The sequence below is a fragment of the Crocodylus siamensis genome, chromosome 8 (genome assembly GCF_052110815.1).
Source record: "Crocodylus siamensis isolate JL-2025a chromosome 8, ASM5211081v1, whole genome shotgun sequence".
Classification (NCBI taxonomy): Eukaryota; Metazoa; Chordata; order Crocodylia; family Crocodylidae; genus Crocodylus; species Crocodylus siamensis.
The window spans coordinates 16,186,006-16,206,754 of record NC_143402.1 but is presented as its reverse complement, the minus strand read 5'-3'; the positions used below and the strand labels follow the sequence as shown (position 1 = coordinate 16,206,754).

At 40.6% G+C, this 20,749-nt stretch overlaps 1 protein-coding gene across 3 annotated transcripts in view; it reads right to left on the bottom strand.

The window, feature by feature from the left end:
- Positions 1 to 20,749, bottom strand: part of PAK3 (p21 (RAC1) activated kinase 3) — a 210,777-nt gene that overhangs the window by 17,618 nt on the left and 172,410 nt on the right. For all 3 annotated transcript variants that reach the window (XM_090059184.1, XM_090059185.1, XM_090059183.1), the window contains exons 8-13: positions 13,976 to 14,039; positions 8,771 to 8,819; positions 5,753 to 5,865; positions 4,374 to 4,491; positions 3,474 to 3,573; positions 2,803 to 2,999 (exon numbers count right to left, since the gene is read on the bottom strand). In XM_090059184.1, coding sequence (XP_089915310.1) covers positions 2,803 to 2,999; positions 3,474 to 3,573; positions 4,374 to 4,491; positions 5,753 to 5,865; positions 8,771 to 8,819; positions 13,976 to 14,039 — 641 coding nt within the window. The remainder of the gene's footprint in view (positions 1 to 2,802; positions 3,000 to 3,473; positions 3,574 to 4,373; positions 4,492 to 5,752; positions 5,866 to 8,770; positions 8,820 to 13,975; positions 14,040 to 20,749) is intronic.

Sequence of the window (20,749 nt, the reverse complement as noted above, 5' to 3'; positions counted from 1 at the left end):
TGGAGATTCTCTCTCCCCACGTGCAGCACTTTGCATTTATCCTTGTTAAATTGCGTTCTATATTGATCCACCCACTTCCCCAGTCTATCCATATCAGACTGAATTCCTTCCAGTGTGTTTATCATACCCCACAGTTTGGTGCTGTCTGTGAAGTTGACAGAGTGCTTTCAACCCCTCATCTAAATCACTGATGAAGATATTAAACAGTACTGGTCCAAGGACAAGAGCCTTGGGGGACACCACTGCCCACATCTCTCCAGGAGGAAACTGGCCCATCTACCAGCACTCTCTGGGTGCATCCCATTACCCAGTTTTTCACCCATCTTACTGTGAAAAAATCCACCAGTCTACTCTGGGTGGGAAATGGTACAACCAAATGAGAATGCAGCCAAGGTAAGAAGCCTAACTAGTTCTGCAACACCTGTCTTGCACCTCCAAAAGGAGTTCCAGTCAGCTTGTTGGCATCAAAGAGGTAGCAGGATTGTAGCATTTCAGAGAGCCATTTGGTAAGCTGGTGACTAGAGTCATTAATGGACCGTGCTTGATTTGAGGCCAAACACAGGGCAAGCAGGTTCCTGTGAGAAGCCTGATAATGTATTGAATGCTTTGTTCACAAGGGAGCACAGCAAAACTGGTGCCACTCACAGGCCATCTCAGTAGTACCACAGATGTAGTAACATGTGTCTTCTCTTATACCTACCATAGTATGCTTGATCAGTATCACGATGAATGTCCCCTCCCAGCCTCAGGACCCAACTTTTCTAGGTCTAAAGCCCCCACTGTAACCTTGCATCATCCCACAGGGTGGACTGCTCCCTATTTCGGGAAGCTGCAGTATCCCTTCTGTGAGCACCACTCCCAAAAAGCCTAGTTTTCCAGGAAAACCAGGAGTGTTTGATATAAATGTACCTAAGAAAGCCTAACCCTGTAGCTTTTATTCATGTGAAACACGGAATATGCAGATCACTTCTGCACTGACATTCCTTCTTTAGTGGCAATGACCAATCCCCTTTTTCCTTTAGTATTAATTCTGGGCACATCCACATATGCAAGCACATGTACTTGCAGCAGCTCAAACTGAAGCAACACAAATTTGAGCCAGGGCTTTTTGCCTCAGCACACATGCCTGGACATGAACTTTGATGTGGGGCAAATTGTGCCACTCGGGGCAAAATAACCCTACCTGGCTCATTGCAGATCTGCAGTCAGGGGGAACTAGAGCCTAGGGCCAGCACTTGTGGGTGGCTGTGGAGGGATGTAGGGGGCCATGGGGTGTGTGGATGGATTGTGGGGGGACTGCGTGGGGGCTGCTCAGGAGTGCAGCCCCTCCCCACACAGCTCACATACTGCTCCCCCACAGGAGCCATATGCCCCCCCACAGGGGCTACAGCCCAACCTACCAGCCTAACAGCACAGAGCCCAGGTCCAGCTCCCTGAGGCTGGTACCATGGATGACTGGTGCCTCTTGAGTCAAGGGGAGTCAACATGCCCCCCCCGACACCAGTCAGTGACTGGGGGGAGGGGGGGCAGGCACCAGCATACTGGCTGGTACGCTGACTGCCCTGCACAGGCAGGCAGTATGCTTCAGCACCAGGGCAAGAGCCAGCCGTAGAGACGCTCTCTGACTGACTATCAGAGTGTCTCTGTGAAGGACCCAAACTTCTGGTAGACTCAAGGCATGGTCCTAGACCATACCCTGTCCCCCTTTTTTTGCCCAGGGTATTTTTTGACCCCTGGATATCCAGAGGTCTAATTTTGCCCCCGTACCGCAAATCTGCAGCACAGGGAACATTTTTTTGTTCCTGCACATGCCTCTTGCAGCGTCTCAAAGGACTTTGAGACGCTGCAAGAGGCACGTGCACACTCATCTGGACACACCCAGTAGGTTCTTGCAGAGGCAGCAGTTACAAGGGGCTAATGTGTGCAGTCTGGATACCACAGACCAGAGGAAATCCAGCCCAGAACTCATGAAATCTACAGGCTATACTGTGGTCTAGTTGTCTCTACTCTTCAGTCTCTAATTATTTATAAAGCATTAAGCCCTTGGCTTGATTCCCCTGATGGGAGGGGAGTTACATATTGTCCTTGCTTGCGTCAGGCTCGGTTGCTGCATCCCACAAGGAATTCACCCTTAGGGGAGGAAAAGCGTTTCATTCACTCATGTAATTATGTTCAGTTTTGCTTTAATATTCATGTTATATGAAAATGTATTAACTTAGGAAACAAATATAATTATTTTCATTTTTTTCTGAGAAACTGTATATAAACAGTATAAGTGCCACAGTTTTGTCCTAAAAAATGTTTGTACTAAAATACACCGTCGCAAATATCCTCGATAAATAATTAGAGAATTTAGTACAGCAGAAGGCATTTCATGAAAGGATCAGTTGACAAATATGTGCTGATCTGTGTTTCAAAACTCCCTTTTTCCTGCATTTCTGTTTGAAATTCTTTTCACAAAGACTTCGTCAACAGAGATACTTGGAATAGAGAGATCCTTGTCATCAGAGATACAGACGAAGGAGGCTTCAGAAAACAAGCAGACATCCTGAGAGAGACATTTCAAACAGCCCTCCAGGCAAAAACAACACATTTGTAGACTGACTCCATGTCAGTACTCTTCTGAGGCTGCCTCGTCCATGTGTCGGAGGTGACAGAATACAGCGATATGCTGCAGGGACATTGTTAGAACTGGTCCTCTTGTGAAAATATTTCAGGCTAGTGTGGCTTGGACAGGATTTTATACTGAAACTTAAGAGGCTGGAAAAGAACGGTGCCCACATGTTTCTTCATGCAACCTACCCTGAGAGGATTTTCATTAAGGTACGGAGGTTCTCCTTCCACCATTTCTATTGCCATGATCCCTAATGACCAGATGTCCACTTTGGGGCCGTATGCTTTTCTCGTCACCACTTCCGGTGCCATCCAGTAAGGGGTCCCCACCATTGTGCTCCGTTTACTCTGCTCAGGCGTGATCTGAGCACAGAACCCAAAATCAGCTGTGGAGAAAACGAAATGTGGTTAAAGCTGGCTTGGACGATGAAGCAATCAAATATATACTCTCAGTTAGGCATGCAAAAGTACACTGATGTATCTAGCTGGAAACACAGCCATGTTCTTGTTCACATAAAAGGAGTGGCCAAGCAAATATTCAATTTAACTATCTAAGCTCACTGAAATCAAAGCCTGAGCTTGTAGCTTTTGTTCACATAAGAAACTACACTTTGTTAAGGCCTTTAGATGGGAGCTTAGCCTCTAGAAACATACAATCAAGTAAAATTAACGGCCAATCTATATTTCAATATAATACTTTGATACTATACTTCCCTGTGCTCCTAAAATTGTTCTCATACCAAATCTTTCTTACCAGACACTGGCTAATGCACTATCACGCCCTTCTGATAACTGGCAGTCAGTTAGCAACAGTTCTTCAACTTTTGCTGGAATAATGCCACCTGACCAAGAATACCTACTCAATTTGACAGATCCGTCCATCCCGAGAAGAATGTTGTCACTCTTGATGTCTCTATGGATCACTTGGTTTGAATGCAAGAAATCCAACGCTTGCAGGCACTGATATATAAAAAGGAACATAAACATAAAAATTAATGGTCTGACTTCATCACACGGGGGGAAAAAGTCTCTGAAAGATTTAATTTCTAGATGAATTGTGAGTAATGGCAGAATATTGTGCTGTCAAGTGAAATAGCTTGCTGCTTCAATACTATTAGAATAATAACTTTCTAAATGAAGGCACATTAGCTTTTGAATTGGAAATGTCAATTATTGTTACAGACTATACCCTGAAAGCACAGACGGAATGATTGCTGCTACAGTGAATTCGCCATCTCTGCCCATATGACAAAGTATTATTTGCCAAAAAAGAAAAAAAAAGTTCTTTCAATAAGGAGCGGACCAGTTTTTGGCAGAAGGCTGCATGACAAAGACTTTATTGTTAGAATCTATAGCAGGTTTAAAAATATCTCTTTAGTCATTTTTCAAAAATTAACTCTGCTTTAGGTGAAAGTCCCTCATTTTTAGCTGCATCTTTGTGAAGTAAGCATTTATTTTTACTTGCAGCTTTTAAAATTCTGTGGCAAGACTATTTTGTTTACAGGCAAGGAATACAGTTCAGTGATGGCCCATCCCAGAAACACCAAGCAAAGAGGCACATCAGAAAGAACAGCATCAGAACAGCGGTTTGCTACGAGGATGGTGGCTACTAATATAACATAGTTCTGACCTCCTTTCTGACGCTCTTCTCTGATATTAGAGAGGCACCTTAAACTGAAGGTGGGAGTATGAGCCCATTCATGTCCTTACCATAGCATGATACTATGCCAGCCAGCATATCCATGCACAGCACCTCTTACCTCCCTACAGACAGCTGCTATTTGTCCTTCGTCCATACAGGTCTCTGTAACAACATCAGTTAAAGAGCCTCCTGCCAAGTACTCCATAACGACCCAGAGTTCATCACCTACTAGGTAGCTGAAACAAGAAGGCAAAGACGGATGCAAATGTGAACACTTGTTTTAGAACTGTCTTCAGACAATCACAGTTGATTTGATCGATTGGTCATTTTTCATAGAAGACTGGGTTTGGTCACTCTTTTGGTTGGAAAAGAATTTGTAGGCCCCAGGACCAGATCCTACTCCACCTCTTAGGTGTTTAACTGGACTGAGGAGCCTATTTGAGTATGACCCTACTTGAGTCCCTGAAAAACTGTTAACATAAAAGATGGGTGGGCCCTCCTCCTCCTCAATGCTTTACTGTGACTTTCTTTTAAAGCTAAGGTGATGGTGTCTTATAGAAATAAATGCATTAATGAATTTTCAGTGGCTCAAAGAAGATAGTGGAAAGATCTTACCCAAGATGAAAAAGGCATTATTCTTTAATACCACAAGTACATTATGCGGTAGAGTTATATCCTAGACTTTAGAAAATAAAACTACAGTTTAGAAAAGGTGAAGGTAGATGTTAAACTGGGATGCTGATATTCCCCATTTCAGATGATAATATGTATAACAATATCACAATAAGATATTCCAAGAGCAGTAAGATAATTTCTATACCAGCCTATGGCAGCTGTGTGCAAATGAGAGTAGAACTGGGTCAACAATTTGAAACATCTTTATATTATATAAAGATGAGGAAAGAAATGCCTTAGTGTGCCACCTATAAAATACAACTCAACTGAAGACGCGTGTTCTTCATTCAGCTTATCCAAAGCAAAGATTTTGTCTTTTCCATCAATATAAAAAACAGTTTAGAAACTAATAATGCATACACTTATGAAGTGCCCTGACAAAGGAACTTCTCTTTAAATCAGATTCGTAATTGTATAATGTTGGGTTTTTTTGTTAAATGAATGTAAAACTACCAATATGCCTCTTTTCTTCCTTGAAAGACTTCCTTAATGGTATTCCACTGGGAAGCACTAAATGGTATCATTTCTGTTTACCAGTCCCCTTAATAAAATAAGGAAAATGGACTTGATTAATAAAATACAAAGGTTTCTGAAATCGCCAAGTTGTTTTCAAAAAGGGACATGCTGGGCCAAATTTTCGAAACATATCTTTTAAACAAATTAAAGAGCTTATGTGAAGAATAACTCCATTGAGATGTGCAAGTATACATGAGCTCATCTGATCACAAAATTTAGCCCACCTGTTTCTGTGGGGGGGGGGTTTAATCTTTGACCCACAATACATAAACAAGCTCTAAAAGGAGAATAGCTGCCACAGCTTACCTGTCTAAATAATTAACAATGTTGGGGTTCTTATTTTCCCTCATGACCAGGATTTCATTAATAATTAGTTCCTTTTTGGGCTGCTGTTGGAGATTCATCTGTTTGATGGCCACCTAAAATGACATTATGTTAAAAATACTAATTATAACAGCATGCATTTACAGCAGACCAGAATGAAAGAGAAATCAGTGTGGTTGGAAACAGATGTTTCAGAACATCTGAACACTTACACCAGGCTCCCTTTTTATTAGGCATCTGGGCTTGGTACCTGACATCACCAAGGTAGGCTCCGTGTTGTGAAACGCACCCTATTTCCACCAGTACTTGGGTGCCAATTACAGGACACATTGCCTTACATGCTTTGTGTTGTGAAGTATACAAAATAATTTTAAAAATATCAACTGCAAATTTAGCTTGCTACTCTGGGGTTTCTAGATTATTCTAACATCATTTCAGTATATTCCATAGATTATTAATTCATTTTTGCAGTGCAATTAGTGACTGGTGCTTTGGAAATGCATAACAGTGGCAATATTATAGCAATAATACACGCTTGATAACTATTATCCAGAATATTATTATTGATCCTATTACATAAATGATATAAAATGTATATATCAATTGCACACAAAAATTATTATTAAGGTTGCATAGGCAATTTTAATTTGCACTAACTTCTGAGTGCTTGGCTTTGTGAATTTATCTTTTATCAAAGTTGTGTCCATGTAATTTCCTAAGTTTTTAGAAACCCAAACTGCAAAACCAGAAATTCAGTCATGTGGCATCATACCAATACCCATGGCATCAGTCAAACTGCAATCTGCAGTAATCTGCAGTTATGCCCATTCTGCCACCTGAGCTAAGCAGTAAGATTCAGTAGGATTCACAGCTACAAAATGGTGAGCATCAAGAATCTTGAGTTGCATTTACAAGCACTGGAAGGAAACCACAGCCTCTTTTGACCATTTCTCCTAAAGAGTGACCCTTTCTCTCCTGCCCCCATCCCAGTCTTGTCCTACATCTGCACCATGAGGATACCAACCCTACGCTCCTCGCCTAGCCATGCTCCTTGCCTAGTCAGCCCAGGCCTCCACACTTCAGGCTCCTGGAATGCACAGGAGCATGCACTGCAGGGCCTCCACAAAACCAAGTTTCTGCTGGGCCCAATCCAGCAACCACTTAATGTGTATTGCTTGCAGTATTAGGACCTAAACTTAAGGCATCCTGAGAGAAGTTAATAGCTCCTTCTGAGCCATCACATCCTTTATGAAAATCCTGTTAATATATATTAGTAGTATAACAAATGTAATGAGTTTAGAGCTGACCCTGAAAGACTGTAATTACCAGCTTTAGGGTTGCTGGTTGTAGCCATGTTGGTCTAAGGACAGAGGCAGACAAGGTTCTTCAGGTAGATGTGAAGTCTTTTATTAGACCAACTAAACAGTTGGGAAAATTGTTCTTTGCAACCTTTCAGGCATAAGCACCCTTCTTCAGGCATAGGGCGAGTCTGTTGGTGTTGTGTGCGCTCTCCTTGGTAGAACAGAAGCCAATATGCAAAATGCAGGTCTGTGAAAGATTAAGAAAACCTTGTCTGCCTATGCAACAACCGGTGGCTTTTACTGAAGACTTTGAAAATTGAGGGGCTCAACACCTCTGAAAGCAAGAGCATTTTTATTTTGTTATGGCTTTAGGTGCCTTTCCTGAGTCACTCCAGCTTATAAATGTTGACATTTATACAGGTTTTTGCATAATTTAAAAAGCTTTGGTTTGAAAAGATGAAACTGCTTTGAGGTGACACCTCAAAATAACAAACCTGAAAAGTAAGTCAAGACATCCTTCATTCAAGACCTTGATCATTTTTCCACAGTAGAATCTGTGACCAGCTATCGAAAGGGTCACACATATATCAAGCTGGAGTGTCATCTCCTGTCTATGATTAATGACCTCAGCATAGCTGCATCTTTTACGGTCAGACTTTTGCCCTTAATTTTGAGCGTCTCTTGTTTTTAAATGGGCAGGGTTAACCAACTTCACTATCACTAAAGTATAAAATTGTGTTTTAACAGTACTTTGTCTTTTAAATTAATACTTTCAATGTACTTTGAAGATGAAAAGTGGTATAGAAAAGGCTATGGACTATCTTTGCATCAGTGATCAAGATAAATTGAAATGAAATGATGGGAATATCCATCAGATAATCAGACAGCAGGTTGTTGCATTAATATATTCAATAATTAAAACAGAGCTAGTTTGTCCTTCTATGAAAGACATAACGTCTCTTCTTACACTTTTTCTGTTATTCTTCACCATGTTACTCGACAAATCTTTTCAGTCACTATATTGAAACATACTTATTCCTAAAGTCAGTATGGGAAAACTTTTTCTGAACTAGAGATGGCCCAAGCTGTTTGACAAATGGTGGGCATCTTCCATCATGGGGTTATCCAGAGTCTTGTGGTTGTCCTGCATATTTAGACTGGATAGCTTACATTTCTATGCAATCTGTGGGCTGGGCTGCACACGGTTTGGTAGTTATGTGTTTACAGATATAAATTAAATTGATATAAGTACCTCAGTACCAATCTAACTGCATCAAACTTGAGGCATTTCAGAGATTTACCTACATTATTTTCTAACCCAGGACAGTTACATGGTGTAAAATATCTGACAGGTATTTACATATTTCTTTCTATGCAATACTCCATTCAAGAATGACACAACAGTGTAAGATGCTAGGCTACAAGTTCATCAGACAACATTCATCAGAACACAAGAACTTATTTGAGGAATGAGTAACAAGTGGGCACTTAATACAAATGGTGACATTTCAGGCCTATTCAAGTTACAGGCAAAACTCACTGATTTTTCACAAGAGCCAGGGTTTCTTCTCAGGTGGTCAAAGAAGCCTCATTTACATTAATGTAAAATAAGTGAATAATCAACAAGGCATATTATTATTGATGAAGAAGGAGATACTGAAAAATACCACAAAAATTTGGGGTGAATGTTAGAACTCACCTCCTGCCCTGTAGCAATGTCTATTGCTGTATAAACTGTACCCGATGCCCTAGAAAGAACAGCAGAAACCAGGAAATAAAGACTCACATAGTTCGATCACAGTTATATGCATGCACAGCATCATTGCTTAAAATATTTATAAGGCATAGAAAATAAGGGTCAGAAGGGACCTGAGGAGATTTAGTCCAACCCCTGCTCAAAGTAGGACCCTCCCCAACTAGATCATCCCAACCAAAGCTTTGTCTACCCAGGTCTTAAAAACCTCCCAGGATGGACCTTTCACCACCTCTCTGGGTAACGTGTTCCAGTGCTTTACTACCCTCCGAGCGAGGAAGTTTTCCCTAAAAACCTAAACTTTCCTTGCTGTCACCGATATCAATTCAAGTCACCAATATTTAGGACAATGAAGTGGATCTCACCTTGTGGATAGTTAAGGAAACCTGAGGTTTTCCTTCAGGGAGAGATGGCCCAGTCCTTGGCTGACCCCAAGTCAACTTGCAGTATTACTTCATAGGCTGTTTAATTGTGTACATTAACCTAGTGACTAGGTTAACTGAATCTCACAAGTGTAATAATACCTGCAAAGTCCTAGACTCCAAGAATGCATGCATATAAATAAGCGAGAGCCCTCAAATCCCCCTATGCCTCAACAACCACATGGCAGCTTTTTGTTTCAAGGTGTGAGACATACAAAACACTCTTCACAGTCCTTGCACCCCCACTTCATTTCTGAAGCAGGTCCGGAATCTGCCTGGGAGCCACCAGAAATCAGAGCGACACACTGATCAGCATATGCAAGCTAGACTGTGGTTTTTTTTACCATCTGTCCCCAGTGAGCAACGATTCTTTCTCTGCACTGCTTCTACGGATTAGAATTGGAAAGAAGGCAAACCACCCATTGGACTGAAATGCGGGGCGGGCTGTGGGAACATTTGCAAAACCCACTGAAGGCTAACACCTGAATCACAGGACTAGCCCTCATACTGCGATCATCTAGAGAGCGCTTCCTGCTCAGCTGAGTAATTAAACATTTAAATAAGTGCAAAAGCCAGCAGGGGAATAGGAGGAGGGAGGTGGGAGGCTTTACTTAGGAAGCGGCTCACTGATCAAGAACACCGGACAACAAGCTAATTAGAACTGAAGCCAGGTAGTGCTGCTCAGCTTTACATGACTGTCGTGTTAGTGCTGATCACCTGGAAGCTGAACTCCTTCCACTGCATTTTAAACTTGACAGGCTTCCTTGTTTTGTGCAGGCGGCACCACAGCCAGCATGTTCGTGTTTGAAACCCTGTTATCGCTGGACATGCTACAGATTCTTTTAATATAAATGCAAATGCGTCTTTCTATTACTAATTGTGGAGATTAATCTAATTTGGTTTCAGAAAAAAAAATCCAACATTTCCTCAGAGTGGCTAATACTGAGCAATACCTCCTGAGTTCAGGGCTGTCAGGGTTTATTTAAAAACAGCTATTTAAATGAGGATGCTTTCTGTATGCTCGAGGCCATCTGCAAAGAGTTTGGATAGATGGGTATTTTAAGTAAAGCTGTATATTGATTGCAAACAGTCTGTAATTTTCATTAGGGACTCTGAAGTCTACATGGCTAACATTTCTGATCAGTACTCGACTTTTAAAATGTTTTGCAAAATTGTAGGTTTAAGCTAGGAAGTGGCAGGTCCTGGGTATAATGCAAGTAGCAAAGATGAACCAAGATCTCACCTGCTCACGTCTACATACTGAAAACTCTTTTATGTTAGAAAAGCTAAAAATTAGTTGTGCCAATGTTCCCTTCTCTACCACCAGCAACCCAAATTTCACAGGTATTGTGTCATATCCTTGATCCTAATATGAAAGGAGTATATTAGGACTGAGCACCAAAGCTTACCTATCCCCAAATACAACTCTGCTGACTAGTCTGCTCTGTTTACTAACCAGATGGAGCACTGATGGGTGACTGCTCACACTATTCATCTTTCTCTAAAATCAAACGTTTCTTTGCACTAGTCTTCTGGGTAATCAAGTCTTGCACTCTAAATCGATAGTCCCCTTTATTAGAAGCTACTGAAAGAGCTAGCCACTCATTTCCTGGTCTATTATTATGTTTAATATAAGCGTATCTGATTACTAACAGTGGAACACAGGAAACCAGCTCAATAGCTATGTCATCTTCGTTAACATTAAGTAAATACATATGCAGATGGGTGTCCACACCATCTCATTTGCTAGGTCTCATTTCTTTAAATATGCACATTAATTCATGGCCGCATTACAAAATAAAGCCTAAATCGATGACATCCCTTGCTTCCTACATGCTTTGATTCTGTTTTGGTATCCGTATGCAGAGCACGTAAACTATTCCTTTTTTCGCACTTGTAAAATACCTGAAGCAAAGCTCTAACAGCATGGCAGTCAAAGTATATTTCCAGCTTGGCTGTTAGGTTAACCTGTTGTCCAACTTATACACTGAAAAAGGGGTGTTTTTTCTACCAGGGTTGCACTGTATGTTGAGGTATTATATAAAGTCATTGTATATTTTTCCATCTTTTTAAAAACAATGGGTGAATGCAAAAATATTGCATTGAAGGAAGCATTTAATGATTCAGTCGCTAATTGAAAATGCTGTAGGTGCAAAATCAGAATTCTCAGGAGAACAAGTTTTCTGTCTAAGGGTTTTTGCATGATTTTTTAAATCCAGGTAAAGTAACGTCTCTCATTATTTTCTTATTTGCAGGTCTGAGTGAAGCCATAATGTTTTAAAGTCATTCTAATATATAAGAGGTAAAGCCAACAAAAATCTCAGTGCTTAAGGCTCTCCAGCACGTTCTACTGTACAACCCTGAAGCTGCATTTTTAAGGGTTCAATTAAAATTGTTTGGCTATTTCTTCAAATGTATGACTATTTTGGCTGCTGTGGGAAAAGCCATGCTTCAGACTAGGCCCTGGAATCTGATAGGGAAGGATGGATTGCATCAGTGTCAGGGATGTGCCCTGTGCCACCTTCATGACACCAGATAAGTAAAAGCAGGTACAGACTGTGTCATAATGCACACATACAGAGAAGAGGAATCAAGAATGCATAGGCAACTTTAAATCTGATATTTCACAACTTCTGAAACACTGGACTCAGCCCTCACACAGCCCTCAGCCTGCTGTTAACACAGACTTCTGGATGTTCATATATAGTTTAAGCAGAGCTCAATAGTAGTCATGGGGTATTTCAAGCTCAATTCAGGGTAAAGATACAAATAACATTTACTTTATCTGAACTTTTCTGCTCATTCATCTTTCAAAATCAATGGCTTAGCATCAAAATAAATATTTTGTTAATAGTATGATCTAAATGTGTAGGTCCCTGACAAATGCAGCCCATTGGTATTAACTTTGTTTCTTGGGTAAGGTGCCCTGCTAAAGAAAGACTTGTTCACTGTGACTTAACATTCTTCTCCTTTATTGTTTGAACAGGCAAGAAATTACCAGAGTTGGTTTCTGTGGCTACACAGCTTTCCCATGTACCCACAGACTAGGGCCATCAGCAAAACTGATGCTTCTGTTTTACTCTCTCTGCCTAATCCTGAGCGTAAAGAAACAGCATCTTCATTATATTGACCCGGTTGTTGTCTAATATACCAAAGTACAGCAGATATTAATTAAGATTCTCAATGAAGTTTAGAATATAAGTGCTGATTCTAGAAGCCCATCACTGCTGATGCTATAAGCCCAAAGTAACTTTAACATTTCTTATACTACCAATAGAATGGTTACAAAAGCTTCTCCCATTTCTAACCCCAGAAAAGATTTGTTTCTATGAATAACAAGACACTGGGCATGTCTACACGTGCATTAATGTGCTTTAGTTAACGTGCGTTAAATCTAGTACCTCCCATTGTGAGGTACTAAGAAAATGTGCATTAGCCTGTCTTAATGCCCATTAATTAAAGAGCACAGGGCATTTATACACGTCCTCTGAGACTGTGTGTGGGGAAGCGTCTCATGTATCAGCATCCCCAAACTGAAAATGGTGGCAGAGGCACTTCAACTAAAGCTGATTTGATGCTGCCACTTTTCAGCACAGGGATGCTGATACACGAGATGCTGGAGGCTGCTGGAGGGCAGTAATTACCACGCTCCAGATGACTCGCTTTATCATGTCTGCTCAGTTGTGCTGTAATTACAGCATGTCAGAGCAGCTTCAGTGCATGTATATAGGCGCCCAGGGTGTTTAAGTGACACTTAATGAGTATTAGCCTATTTTGATGCACATTAACTAAATAGTACGGTTTTTAGTGATGCTTTAATGAGTATTAAAATAGGCTACAGTACATTAAAACAGATGTGTAGACATGCCCACTGTTTATAATCCCAGCTTAAAGGATTTTGAGCAAAGTTTTCCATAAGATTTCATGAGGGCTATCAGTCAAGCAAAGATATTACTTGGTCTAAAAATAAAGATTTCTGGCTGTGGTGAGAAAGGTGGTATTAGCATTCATTTACTTCATCTAAGGATTGCAATTAACTCTTCCTTGTCTTGGACAGCTCCAGTGAGAGTATCTCTCATGCTTAATCTCCCTGGGACTCAATTCCTGTGATGCAGCCAGTCAGAGGGAATTTCTAAAAAAGCCAATATCATACTGAGGTTTATATCTAATACACTTATTTCAAATGGCAGTTGTCCAGGAAATCTCAGTACCTTTTACTTGCTTACACATAAAGTTGCTTTGACTTATTTAACCTTCACGGTTCCTCAGAAAAAGATTTTTCTCTCAGTAATTAAATCACCACCTGCTTTCCTGAAGCCGGTAGACTTTAACACAACCTGCATCAAGATCTGTGAAGGCTTTAAACCAGCTATACTGTTGTAGTGAGTCCCATGGAGGGATGGAAGAGATGACAATAGGCATACAGCATATTCTTCTCTCCCACAAATGTTACATTGGTGTTTTAAATGCAGTTTCTACCGATTTGCAAACAGTGTGGCTGAAGAAGAGAATCAGGCCAATATATCAAAATGTCTTCATTCATATTAGTATGAGAAGATAAATAATAGACAATAGTCAGTAAACTCTTAATACTTCCTTACAATCCTAATACTTAAGGGAAACCACAAATCCTGTCAACTGTTGAGGATTCTGTGAGTATGAACTGACATACTTTCTAGATACATATTAGCAAAGTATTTCATCTATCTAAAAAGGTAACTGTACTTACCCCTGACCAATTTTTTCAAATCGTGTATATTTCTTCTTAGGGTCTCCAACACTGACAATACTTCCTGTAGGAAAGGAGAACAAGAAAGCTCACTTGAGAAAGAACATGCTATATTTTTATTGGGAAAAATAAACAAGTATTGCTTGCAGTATGTGCAGTTCATATTCAGTTTATATGTTAGGACTCTGGTTAAAAATAAGTTCAACAGTTCAATCGTTCAGGTGGCATCTGCTGTTCTTTGAACCACTGAGGAATATATTTTCCTCTGCAGGAAAACAGGAAACTAAAAACATGTGGTATGTGGAAGAACATATACAAGACACTAATATGAATTAAAGAATGAATAAACATGCAAATGAATATCTGTCTGTTGTTTAAATGTTAATGAGACATAGAATAACAATACTAATATTTTCTAAGAGCTAGCTAGTCTTGGTATGGCTCCAAAGAGGGTTTAATACTTTCATAGATTAAATCCAGCTTTGTTTTGGCTTCTACTTTTGAAAATAGTTGCCATTTAGAGAATGGAAAGCAAATGATAAAAACATTTTCAGGAGTAGCTCTCCATCTGCCTCTCCATGGTTTACTGAGCAAATGATTTCTCCTGCTTAAGGAGTAATATCAAACTAATTATTAGTGGGTCTTTGAGAATTATGCAGTTTATTATTTATTCTCTAGGCTTAGCTGTCAAAAGATCTAACTTGTCTAATTTATATGAGAGTAACGCTGCTTGTCTCCCCGCTGGCTTTGATCTGTAACAAACATGTTACTTAGGTACTCTACAGTGCACACATGCTAATCTTAATAAATGAAAAGGAAATTCAAATAGATTCTGAGAACGGCGACATTCTTCAGACAGATACTTGCAACTTTCCTTTAAAACTTATTTACATTTTTTTATGGCAATAATGTTATAAGTTTCTCTCAATTACAGTGGGAGATGAAGCGCTGCCACCTGCTGCTACAATACTGCAACAACAGATTTGAGACTTCAGATCCACTATTCATAATGGTATAAATACATTGAAACAACATTTTTTTAAAGCTTTAAGAATAATGGGGACACAAGTCCCACTCAAAGTAAAAAAATGCTAATAACGTTCTAATTTTTCGCATGCTCAGAAGTGTTAATGGGTTGCAAGGTAGAGCGGTAACTGAAAAAGGGTGTCGGCGTCAACTAAGGGAGCCAAAATTTGGTAAGGATAGAATCAAATCAAAAGAAATATTTAAAAAAATAATAATATTTCTTTTATTCCCTGGGCCAGCAGTTTCCAAGATAAAATACAAGCACTGAAGTGTCAAAATAAAATGGTTTAATAAAACGAGATTTTAAAAAAATTTATCTTATCACTTAAGATTCAATAAAATACAAGCACTTGAGATATAATGGCAGTAGATTTAGGAGGCTGCTAAAAATTAATTTATCATGTCCATAATTAGAACATTTTGAGATTATTCGTTTTTGCTGGGGGGGGAAAAAAGCAGGTGAAAATATTTCTTGTTTGTCCATGTCTGAAAATCTACAGATAATCACACATACATTTCTGTGCACATGCACCAACCAGTTTAACTGCATTTCCAAATGGTAGAAAACTTGTTAAATTGCCAGTCGCTGTAATTAGTAACACAGAAACAAATACATCTGTCTTTCTCCTACTGCTGCCTATGGCATTGCTTTGGAGCCCAGTCCTTTGGTATCTATTGCTGAAGGATGTCTGACCGAGTGCTGCCTGTCCACCTGGCCATTGCAAGGGGAAGCAGCACAGGTATCGCCTGGGATACCCCCTGCTAAAGGAATCCTGCTGACCAAGGCCAGATCTCTACTGGACACCTGCTAGGAAGGAGGGCTTTGGGGTATGCTATGCTACCCACATAACCTGTGTCCTTTGAGTCACTAGCTAGGATTCACTTTTGACCAGAACAGATACGTTTGCTACCTGGGGATATCTCACTGCTCTCTCAAGTAGCCCAAAGCAATCCGCCCCGCAGCTTCATCCCACAAGAGTGCAGCACCAGCTATTCTGAGTGCACCACTGAATTGCAAGTCACGTGTTCCCTGAAATGACTATTTCAGGGACTTCATTAGAACTTAACAGTCTGAGCTAGATGGGAGGGAGGGAGGGAGGAGCTAGCCAACTGACGCTCAGGCGGAAAAGTAGTAATTGCCACACATTGATAAATACGGTATCAGTTGAAGGGAAACAGCCACTCTTCAAGCCTCTCACTAATCTTCTCAAAACAAAACTTAAAAACACCATGATAGCTAAAATGCCATCAAGTCTGATCCCCTCGCACTTGCTGCAGGGGCTGCTGCCCGCTGCATCCTGCAAGCTTGTGCCTTGCACTGGAACAAGGCCTTCCTTTAGATGCAGAGCAGCAATGTAAAATGTATTTACAATAAAAATGGCACTCAAGCAAGGATATTGTTTTTAATGAAATTAAACAATACATCCCAGGGTTTCATCCTGAAGACTGTAGAACAAAATCCTCTGTGTCATTTCAATCACTGGACATACAGACATAGGCGACTGGTGCCTCCTGAGTCTGACACCGCCGGCAGCATCAGTGGCAGGGGTGGAGCTGGCGAGCATCCGCAGATGCCACTGCTGGTGTTGGCAGCAGGGATAACCTGCTGGGGGGGCACATTGAGCACCTGCAGATGCCACTGGCGGCGGCAGGCATGGTCCTGTCAGGGGGGGCACATACCTCACCTGTGTCCACCCTACTAGTCGCCTATGCATACAGAATCACAGTGCGATGGCACCTCTGTTATAAGATAATTGAACAACAAAATTATGACTAATGTTGGTTGTTTTAAAAAAAGCAACCCATGATGGTGGCTTCTGAAATGTCACTTGTAATACGAAAGACATTTTGCTACACTTTAATCAGTTGTGGGACAGAGGACTCTCTTCAGTACCAGACAATTTATTCTCAATTGGGTGTCACTCTAACAGGGATGGTCCATCTAGGCCAAGAGCTTCCTCTCTTCACTTTGGCTGCAGCAACCTCCTCTATCAATCCCCTACAAAAGCAAGGAGCACTAGCTGCTGGGCAAAATACACTTTTGCTCCCCATCTAGTAGCTGGTACTTCAAGACCAGTCAGATTCCTTTTCACTCCACAGCAGGGACAAATAAACCAAGACTGGCTTCTCCCCAGCGCAGTAGTGGCAATTACTTTTCAGCTTGAGCTTGCACTGAAAGGTGCTGATAGCAGACAACAGGTGCAGCTGAACCAATGCTGAATGCTGTTTATCTCCAAGCACCGGCTGTGTGCTGCACTATTTTAAAAACTAGTTAAAACCTGCTGCCTATATAGTCCAAAGGGTTTCACTTGGTGGAATCCTATTAGAGGAGAGTGATGTTTCCCTACAAAAGAAGTGAGTTTCAGGATACAAGAGGGAATGCACTGAATTGTATAATGCAAGACAGGACTTGTATTCTACTTCGCTATAACAGATCTTCGCTATAAACTGATTCTGCAGCCTAAAGGATTTTGACCAGTATGAAGAAGCAGCAAATCTTGGACTCCATTTCTACTGGACGTGCATAGTCAAGTTACTTGCCAAGCAGCCGGAGGTGGGAATAGAGGAGTACTTTGTCCTGAAAGAGTAGTCATGCAGCACTGGGTACATGACTGGTAACTGGACCTAGGAATCACTGACTCTCTACAGTGCTGCACCCAGAATTATTATAATCATTGTAAGAGGAAAAACTCCTGTTAAAGTTGTGCCTCCCTCTTGCATTTTTCAAAACCCATTTAATGATAACAATGTACCATTAAGATGACCCTCAGGTCACAAAGAGGCATAACAAGCTGCCTATTTTCTGATATAAAAAACCAGAAAGGAATGAGATGAATGAACAGATTTTGGTCAAATTCTATAGAAGTGGCTACTGATTTGGGTATCTCAATCTTCAAGTGTCCAGCTTGACCACCCATTTTGAAAACTGGTTACTTCAGCTTTGATTCCCTTTCTCTTTACATAATGCAAATCAAGAGAACTACACTGAAGTCAACCAGTAATACAAATGCAAGGCTCTGATTCAGGAAAGCAGTATGTAAGCATGCTTACTCAGTGTCCTGAATAGTGTCAGACTTAAATACATTCTTCTGTACTTTCTGTTACCAGGTCCTAAGCCCAATATACATGAACACAGAACCAGGCCATTTACATTTTATACTGGTGCATTTGCAGATCTCATTATAGAAAATTGCAGTTTATGTAAGCTCAATACTACAGCATTTATTCCCCATGTAATGACAGTGGCACTAAGTTATTTCAAACAAAAGAGAATTAAGAAACTAATTTTAAGATAAAAAAGACTAGAGAACTCCCCTGTAGAAACAATGTAAAAATCAATTCTGGGTGACGAGACAAGGAGACTGATTAAAGAAGAGATGTCATGGGGGTCAAAAACTAAAAGTATATACGCTTATGAATACTTTGCCTATAGTTACAGAAAAGAGTACAGTGCTCCAGTTTTCAGACAACTTATTCAAAGCGTAACAGGATTTTCAATCTCTACCTCAGACACTTGCTGGTAGGAGACCTGCAGAGGCCTTGCTCAAATGAATACCACATTCTTAAGAAAGTGAAAGGAGAACCAGTGGTAATACTTCAAAGAAATAAATGGAAGCAAACCAAGGACACCACGTTAATCTGAGTTACATGAGCAATTACAGCTATACGTCTTGAATAATCCATGGCTGCAGGAACGGCTACGTGATGCCTGCAGTGTGCCAGCAGAACTCATACAAAAAGCATGCCTCATCTATTTAGTCTCAGCTAAGGAGGCCATCCTGCCTCTTATAATAAGTTGAAACTCAGAGATGATAATACAGCTTGTCACAAATCAGTCATTATTTTCATTGTGTCTGAAGCTAAGGCCAATGAACTGGTCATCTGGTTATCCCATCACTTCTTTGAGATGCAAGGCTTAACAGTCCTATCAACCTGTAAAAGGCATGTAATTGCTGCAGGAAAAATCTACAGCAGGGCTTGAAATCCCACTTTTAAGACTTTAGCTTTAGGAGTCGCATCGCTTTCCCACTGCTCGGCAGTGAAGAAGAGGAGAGATGTTAGTACAAGTTTGCGCAGTAGAGTGAGGGATATATTTGCTTGGTTAGTGAAGAACCATGCTGTCTGCTGTAAAGATGATGCATTCATGCAGCACCAATTATAAGGTGTTGCATTATAGATTACCTCAAACATCTGTACATTATATGTCAAAATGTTACATGCAAAGTATAAAATGTTAAGAGAGACCTAAACCTCTCCATTCTCTGTCTCATGCAAGTGTCTGACAACTAGTCAGAGACGAAGACAGGCTGAATTGGCGTATTCTAGGAACCTGAAAATTCATCTGTTACAAAAACAGCAGTGACAGACATTTTGCTTTGGAGCCTGATTAAACTTATTTCACTCTAGGCTCATCAGGGTTTGAAATAGCTGGACCACAACCAATTCACGGTTTTTGGGCAGCTCACAGTTAGAATCATTATCAGCTTATCTAGTTGGGAATTAACCATGACAAAGTCTTATATGGGGTATGCACAGTGCACATTGTACATACTGATAGTCAGCTTCAGTGAGAGGTTTGCAGAGGCGCCATTTTAATCAGCATCTAATTATCCAGATCGTTGAGACCTGCTCACTCTCTCTCTATTCTTTTTTTTTGGACACTTTTACCATCAGTAGAGCTCAAAAGTAAACTAAGCTCCAGAAGATTCCTATGAAGGGCACATTTGTTATTATTTTGTAAGATCCTTCCACTTTTATCTATCTTGATTTAATAACAGGTCTCCATCCATAATATCTGGGCTCCAAATCCAACCCATGCACCCTTGAACACTTCTCTTGTCCTTCAAGAATGGAGCATTTTGAAAAAACCCCAACAACTACTCAGTATTTAAAAAACAACAGTGACAAAAACTCCCAGCATATTCAAGACAAGACCTCCTGAAGGCTGGAGGAAATCAAAATGGTTAAAACTCTTTAGAACTGGAAATTAAACGGTAACTATAGCACACTATTTTGTAGAGATTCCACCAGAATCTGCAAGCTGAGTGGAAACAGATTGAGTGGAAGAGGTCCAAGGGATACCTAGAGCATTTATACACATACCTTTTCATTCTGTGACACACCGCAGATCTGCCACTTTGGAGCAGACTTGATTAATTGTGTCTGCTCTGCACACTAACTGACACACACTGTGCTCTGCCACATGCAGTTGTACAAGCAGCAAAATGCATGCCAGAGCACAGAAAATGGCGGCGGTGCACTTTTGAACTAAAGCATCCGCTATGTGTTTTAGTACCAAAGCACGCTGCTGCCATTTTCTCAGCACGGACGTGCATTTCGTCACTTATACAACTGCAAGAGATGCAGCACTTGCATGTGTCAAAATGCCCCTAGGTACCACAGGGAGTGATAGTGGTTCTCTGAAGCTTTGTTCTCATTTCACAGCATTAATGAAACAAAGGTATTGGTAAAGACCACTCTACTACCAGAGGGCTCCATCTTTCAAAGAAGACATCAAACAAAGGTCTAAACTCAAGTAATTGCTCTGCTCACTTACCATTCCTTCTGAAATTTCAGCTGAATATGTTACTAAGGGAGGATTTAGGCGCCTACAAATTAAATGCCAGAAGCTTAACAGGTAAGTGTCTGTCCTGCCTGGAATCCAGAAACCTGAGTTAGGGTCCCAGGCTCTCTATACTGTGCTTGGAGAGAGTTAGGAACCACAGAAGGGAGATGCAAAATAGGCAG